Here is a 7,721-nt window from a genome sequence, read left to right as displayed (position 1 = left end):
CCCTCCCCTCCTTTTTCTCCCCTTTCCTCCCCTCTCTTCTCCTCCTCTCCTCCCTCCCCTGCCTTCTCCTCCCCTCCCCTCCTCTCCCATCCTCCCTCCCTGCACACTGTAGATCCACGGGTCGAGGAAGCCAGTTCATGGGACCCTGAAGATCCTTACCTACGGTTGCTGACCTAGATGCTCACATCATTGAACAAGCCCTTTGAAAATGCCCCATTTCCCAATGGGCACGTGTGATTGTCTTTTTTTTTTTGAGACAGAATCTCATTCTGTCGGCAGTGGTGTCACCATAGCTCACTGCAACCTCTGACTCCTGGCCTCAAGTGATTCTCCTGCCTCAGCCTCCCGAGTAGCTGGGACGACAGGCGGGCACCATCATGCCTGGATAATTTTTCTGTTTTTAGTTAGAGATGATCTTGAACTCCTGAGCTCAAGCAGTCCTCCCACCGCAGCCTCCCGGAATGCTAGGATTACGGGCATGAGCCACCGCGCCAGGCCTGATTGTCACTTCTTAAACCTTATTTATTACTTCACAGGACATCTGTCCCTATAGGATTTAGATGCATTGTTTGGGTCAGAATTCCAGACATGTGGAGTAGAGTTCTTGTCTTGACTGCCCCTCCTTTGCAACTGGAACAGATAAGACGATTGGAAGTTTCAGCCTAGGGTTTATGATTTGTTAAAGACTCGGGTAAGACCAGAACTGACTTTTAAGAGCTGCTGTCGTACATATCCAGAAGCCCAGCCAAAAACATAGTCGGGCCTTAATGGCGCGCACATTTCCAGGCTAGGAGTTTTCAAACGTGAGTGGAAATGTGAAAAGGCAACCATCGTTTTAAGGCTCAAGTGAAGAGTGTCACCAATCTCACGTAAAATGTGACCATCTTCTAAGCCTTAATGCCAGTTGAAACTAAAATACACGTTTCGAGGTGAGCTTGGCTCATTGTATGCACAGAGCTCACCTGGGCAACAGCTTCAGGCTTCCCTGGAAGGCAGGCTGCAGAGGTGTCCCTTCTCCGCCTGGCCTTGTCCTGAAGACCCCTCCCCTCTGAGCACGTCTGGCCTCCTCTTTCCTGTGGTCTGCCTCCGCTGCGGGGAAAGTGGAGGGCCTGTCCCACAGGGGGCTCTGCCGTTTGCTGGTTCAGCATAGCCAGGGTCGACAGGGGTGCCAGGGCAGTGCGGTGTGCACCCAGGTTTCGCCTTAGAAAGTTCTGAGGTCTGGGCGGTGGGAGGAACTTTCTGCTGGCAAAGGACCTCTCAGGAAACAACAGAGACTTCCTTCCTGGAGTGTTGTCCCTGCTCAGGTCAGTGTCAGGCCAGCTGGCCCTGGGTAAGGCCTTTCATGAGGCCAAAAGTGAATTAATTAAAAAATGAGAATGGCAATTTCTAAAAGTTTAACATGGATTCGCTAGTGATTCCGTAACAGGATATGGACATATTTCTGAAAAGGTCTTTTTATATATCTAAGTTTTAAAACATTAACTCATGTTTTATAGGAGCACATATCAAAGAAACATCTTTGGAAGTGTCTTTCTTCTGAATCGGGATCTTGGAATATTGGCCTGATAGAGCACGGCACACCCGTGTGAATTTAGCCTCATCAGTCCTGGGACATCAAGTAGACATTAGAATTGGTTCTTTGCCCAGTGTCTTCCTTACGCATCCTCTACCAGGGCTCGTGCTGTTCAGTCAGAGAGGGGCGTGTGTAGGGGGTGATGTCAGGAGTTCTGACCATGGCTCTAACCTGCTGCTATTATGGAATAAACCAGGGCAGAGAGACCAGAGCCATCTCAGAGGACATCTCCTCTGGGGGCATCTGTGGAGCCGCCCCAGTCCTGCGAGCTTTCCTGTCTTTGGGCAGTCCATTTGCCTGACCCTTTGGGCGTCTAACTCTGTGGAGTAGAGAGAGATCAGTGAAAATCTTCACTTTGTCTTGAATGCCCACATTCTATTCATTTTTCAAGATCCTAGTTCAAATACCACCTCCTCCTTAGAATCTTCCCCATTCCCTATGGCCAGTAGTGCCTCTTGCACCTGAACTCGATTAGAACATTTGGTGCTTTCCTGGAGCTCTTTCCTACCCTGCTGGTACCTTGTTGGCTGTGGGCTCCTGAGGACAGGGATGGCGCTCTCTACCTCTTGGTGCTAACCCTCGCTGCTTCCTGGAGAGAAGGCCCGTGTTGCTCCCAGCAGAGGTCAAATGCACGGAGGTGCTTGCTGGCTCTGCTCTTCCTGTGACAAGGTGGGCCTCCTGGCCTCACCCTGGAGGGAGAGAAGCAGACACGTTAGCTCTTCCTCTTCCCTGGCAGTCTTGACCCCTCCTGCTGGCTCCTGGCTTTATGGGCCCTGATGGTTTGTTTGTTTGTGCTGGGCCTTATCTAGAGGCCCCTCCCCCTGCCTAGTTCCTGCTGCACCCCTTCCCTCTTCCTGGGTCTGCCGCCCCCACAGACCCCGTGCCTCTTCTCTCCCGCAGCCTTTATCTCTCTCCCTTTGCCTCTGTCTGCTCCAGGTTGACAATTCCTGTCCCTCTATTTTTCATCCCCTCTCCAAGGAACTGGCCTGGGCCATCAGTCACCATCTGAGGCCAAAGGCACCGGGCTGCTGCCTGCTCGCACCTACACAGAAGCGCTTCAGGCATCACTGAATGGCAGCAGGGCTGGAAATGCCCCGGGCTAGTGTTTCAAAGCACCAGATTATTTAAAAAAAAAAAAAAAAAATGGATGATCTAGGATCTGACATCCTGGCCACAGAGTAAGTCTTGGGAATACTTTGCTTGAAGTTTATCTTGGCCTTTAAGAGTCTCTAATAGCTCCGTTTTAGACACTGATGGCAAAACCAGTGGGTTGATATTGTGTTGTCACTCAAGAGTTTCTGAGCATTTTCCAGATAAAAGCCTGATGCCTAATCCCAGTGACATTCCTGTCAGTCACCACGGCCGGCACGCCACTAGACAGAAGTGGAAGAGGAACCTAAGAGAGGCCTTTGCCAGGGGGCAAGATGGAGAGCTAAAACAATTTTTAAAGCATTTGATTGCTTTTTGAGTTAGCAGGATGGGCCAAAAATTGGGCTTTCCCCCTCCCCTACAAAAGGAGCTTATTTATATAATCAACAGTAATATATGAGAAAATAGAGATATTGCGCTTTCTACAATGTCTTTGAATTAGAGGAAGCAGGGGACGGGGCGTCTGAACTGTGAGCACAGTGACACTCCTCCTCTTGGATTTGTTTGTTTTCCTAAAATTCTTATCTTTGCCCTGTGGAGCCTCGCTCTGACTCCTCCTCCCCAAATCTCCCTGTTTGCTCCCAGGAGATGCTTATCCTGTAAGCAGCAAGGCACACAGTTTTAATGCTTCCCTCTCTACACTAAGGACCATTTCCAGAGGAATGTCAGGCCAGCTCAGACCTGGGGATTTGGGCCAGAAGGGTAATTGCAGGTCCTGTCTTTGAAGTGCCCCTTGGAATAGGGTGTCAGTTCCTTTATGCCTCAGGCCTGGAGTGACCAGGCCAAGTGCTGGTGCCTTTAACCTTGGGGAGGAGCCTTCTTCCTTCTCTGTCCTCAACCACTTTTAAGCTCCAAGATGTGCAGAAGTGATAATCATTCTGACTCCCTTCTGGGTGGCCTTGAAGATCAGTGAGCCTCTCTGGAGCTTCAATTTCTCTATCATAAAACAGTAGGAATAATTCTACACCAGAAAGAAACTCGGGAAGCATTGACAGTAGTCGTATGAGCTGATGACGGTTACACTGTTTCTTGCACCTGCAGTGGTCTCTGCTCGGTACTGAATAAAAACACAGTCTGGGGACTCTTGAAAAGAAATCTAAGAGAAACCCTTGAAAACTGAGTCCTGACTCAGTTGGTGACAATCGTCATGGCATAAGAAAATGTCGTGCAGCAGGCTTGCGTCTTTATCCCGCCATCTGCACTTCTGGGCCCGCTGCCAGGGCTCTTTGCCACGGTGCAGCAGGATGCTGTCACTGAAAAGCACTCTGTGAGCAGCTTCCTGGTCTACTCTTGCTTTTCCGCTTTGATTTGGGATAGCCCAAGTTCAGATCCACCGCACTTTGTTACGGTTCTGCGACTTCCGGGCTAGACCTGTTTCCAGGTGACTTGCCCTGCAGGTAGGCCCGCCACCTTGCCGTCCACTGCACGCGGCCTCCCCTTCTTCCTCCACACCAGCCTCTCCCAGGGCAGTGTGCCGGGGCCACTGAGGCGAAAGAAAGTGGTCTTGCTTACACATGTGACGGCTATGGTGAGGCTCTTGATGACTCTAGTTAGTGAGTGAATGGTAACATGGGAAAAGGGACCATTTACTTTTTAGGGCGGAGGTCCCCCACCTTTTGGGCACCAGGGACCAGTTTCATGGAAGACAATTTTTCCATGGACTGGTGCGGGGTAGGGGTGGTGGTTTCTGGATGATTCAAGCGCATCACATTTATTGTGCAGTCACACGTCTCTGCTACTGATAATCTGTATCTGCAGCCGCTCCCCAGCGCTAGCATCACCACCCTAGCTCAGATCTCCGACCACCAGGCATCAGATTCTCATAAGGAGGCGCAACCTAGATCCCGCGCATGCGCAGTTTACAGTAGGGTTCGCGCTCCTGTGAGAATCTAATGCGACTGCTGATCTGACAGGAGGCGGAGCTTACGCGGTGATGGAGTGATGGGGAAGGGCTGTAAATACAGATGAAGCTTTGTTAGTTTGCGGCCACTCACCTCCTGCTGTGTGGCCAGGTTCCGAACAGGCCACAGGGCCACAGACCGGTGCCAGCCCTCAGCCCAGGGGTTGGGGACCTCAGCCTTACGGGATTTGACAGGCCCAGGGAGAGCTTTGAGCTAAGCAAGGTCACGCCAGCGGTTTCTGTGATAGCCTTGTGATACAAGTGGATTCTTTTTTCTGAGTTGTGCTCCCTATTGTGCAAAAGCTGGACACATTTTGTTAGTTTTTATTTATTTGTTTGAAACTTTGATCGAGACGGAAATATCTTTCTTTCCTGACTGTGAAAATGCCACATTTATTGCACCAGAGGTTGAGGAATGGGAAATGAATAACGTAGAAAGCGAAAGTGATTCACATGCCGCCTTCACAGCTGGTTACAAGGGTGCATGTCGGCCTCTCCAGCCTTCTCCTCTGCGTTGCTCCTTTTACCTGCTTTCAGTGTGAGCAGCCGAGGGCCCCGGAGAGATCTGTGCACACGTGACAAGCTCTCTGCCCCCTCCGCACTGCGACCCCCTCTGGACCTCCCCCATCAGGGACCCTCCTTCTTACCCCTCCTTTCTCCCCCCGCAGGCTGTGTATAAGATGGCCGACGTGGCCTGCAAATGCCACGGTGTCTCAGGCTCCTGCAGCCTCAAGACCTGCTGGCTGCAGCTGGCCGAGTTCCGCAAGGTGGGGGACCAGCTGAAGGAGAAGTACGACAGCGCGGCCGCCATGCGCATCTCCCGCAGGGGCAAGCTGGAGCTGGTCAACAGCCGCTTCAACCAGCCCACGCCGGAGGACCTGGTCTACGTGGACCCCAGCCCCGACTACTGCCTGCGCAACGAGACCACGGGCTCCCTGGGCACGCAGGGCCGCCTCTGCAACAAGACTTCGGAGGGCATGGACGGCTGCGAGCTCCTGTGCTGCGGCCGCGGCTACGACCGGTTCCAGAGCGTGCAGGTGGAGCGCTGCCACTGCCGCTTCCACTGGTGCTGCTTCGTGCGGTGCAGGAAGTGCGCCCAGGTCGTGGACCAGCACGTCTGCAAGTAGCCGCGGCCGCCCGGCCCCCCCCACTCCGCCTCACGAGAGCCTATATTATAGAAGTCTATACAAATCTATTATATATTTGTGCAAATGAACGATGGACGCTAAATAATTAAAAGGTGAAAATGAAAGGAAAATCTTATTTAAGAGATGCTGGAGATCTTTGCGGACTGGCCTTCGCTGGCTCCTGCTCCCACAGGGTGGGCGCCAGGGCTTTTCCTCCCCCTGCTGAGGACTCCCGGGACGCAGGGGCTTGGGAACAGGTACTGTCCGTCCACCGTGGCCTCGGGAGAGAGGCCGTGGCAAGCTGGAGGAAACGACTGTGTCTGGAAGTCTGGAGTCTCTGTCGACCGGATGACTGCATGCGACCCGGCCACCAGGCCAGCAGGCCCTGTGCAAGGAAGGTGGCGGGAACTCGGGTTCAACCCTGACGTCCCCAGGGTCTTGCCCAGAACATAGACAGGTGCAGCGGGAGCCCAGTGCTCTCCTGCCCTTTTGTTCGCGGGCGGAATCCGGTCACGGGGACGGCCTCCTCCCCCACGGGAGGAGAGGTCTGGGGTCTCCGACCCGCAGGCACCCAGGGATCTGCACCTGCCCAGACTCCTGGGCCCGTCTTTCCAGCGAGAATCTTCCTCTCCACAGCCCGCTCGCTCCTGCGTGCAGAGCACGGGGCCGTCTGAGCAGGCCCATTGGGAACGGCAGGAACGGAGCATGCGAGCCGGGGCTGCGCGGGGCGAGGAAGGGGCTGCTGCTGTCGCTCCCGTCGCGGGGCTTCCCAGGTGGCCGGCCAGGCCTGTCGCTGCTCTTCATCTCTGCCCCACGTGTTGGTTTCTCTCTGACATTAAACGCCCTTCACGAGGTTTCTCTCCCTCTCGTTGTTTGGACGCACGATGTCTGTCACCAGCCTCCTCTGGTTTCTGACCTGACCTGTGGAAGCCCCTACACGACGGGGAAGAGGGTGAGGAAACTGAGTCTCCCAGGGCTCTGGTGTGGTGATCAGAGAGGGACAGGAGGCTATTACGGGAATTAAGTAGGGCACTGCATTTAAGTGCTCTCCCCAAGGGCCGGTGCAAAGTTTAACACTCCGTAAATGGTAAATTAATATTACTGTTACTACTACTATTAATAATGAACAAAAGAATTCAGAGATTTAAGTTGAAACCTCACACTTCCCCGCCCCCCTTTCCTTCTTCCTTTTTTATATCCAACCGAGTTAACCCTGGTTTGTTCCCAGGGTCCCTGGGAAAGCACAGGTGCCGGGGACGTTCTTTGCAGACTTTGCTGCCGTCTGCGGTTTTGGACTCCAGCGTCCGGGGCAGGAGGGAGCTTGGGGCAGAGCTCGGGATGCAGGGGGAGGTGTCACTACCCTAGGAAGGGGGAGGAGTTATGGAGACACCCGTGGAGCCAGGCTGCACTAGAGTGACCAGCCTGCAGGGGAGCTGGTAACGACATAAAGACATCAGCTTTACTCTAGAAAACTCTGTTTCTGTGGAAATAATGAAATTAATGAGTTAGCTTGGGTTGTGATGAGCAAACAGCAGTGCAAAACTGTTTAAAAGCTTCCGCCTGAAGGTGTCATGGCCATATACACTACTTGTCTCTTTAGTACCTAGAGAAGAACCTTCTGACCCAACAGTGAGGAACCTCGGACTTTGGGTTACTTTACCAGTAATGAGTCCACACTGTTACCCAGCTCCCTTTGGCTGACATTTTCAAGGTAACTTTTCATGACAGAAACTGATTGAAGTTAATTGTTCTACAAAAGATGAGAACGATGTCCTTGGCTTATTATTCATAGCTGCCATTTAGCCATCTTTACCATATTTAACCATAACCAAGCAGTCACACAGATCAGCCGCCATAGCAGGGATTTGAAACGCTGGCTGACATTGTTCTTCCTGATGTCACTGTTCTAGCAGTCTGGGGAGTTCCTTTGTATCAGGTGCTCAGAGTATTTAAGAGCTAAATCTAATCCATC

The 7,721-nt window shown here is 52.6% G+C and overlaps 1 protein-coding gene across 1 annotated transcript in view; it reads left to right on the top strand.

The window, feature by feature from the left end:
• Positions 1-6,208, top strand: part of WNT5B (wingless-type MMTV integration site family, member 5B) — a 13,634-nt gene extending 7,426 nt beyond the window's left edge. Inside the window, exon 3 of the mRNA XM_012647458.1 lies at positions 5,291-6,208. Coding sequence (XP_012502912.1) covers positions 5,291-5,749 — 459 coding nt within the window. The 3' untranslated portion in view covers positions 5,750-6,208. The remainder of the gene's footprint in view (positions 1-5,290) is intronic.
• The last annotated feature ends 1,513 nt before the right edge of the window (positions 6,209-7,721 follow it).

Source organism: Propithecus coquereli, unplaced genomic scaffold (assembly GCF_000956105.1).
Source record: "Propithecus coquereli isolate 6110/MARCELLA unplaced genomic scaffold, Pcoq_1.0 Scaffold269, whole genome shotgun sequence".
Classification (NCBI taxonomy): domain Eukaryota; kingdom Metazoa; phylum Chordata; class Mammalia; order Primates; family Indriidae; genus Propithecus; species Propithecus coquereli.
Note: the sequence above shows the minus strand (reverse complement) of the source record. Positions and strands in the feature narration are given on the sequence as shown.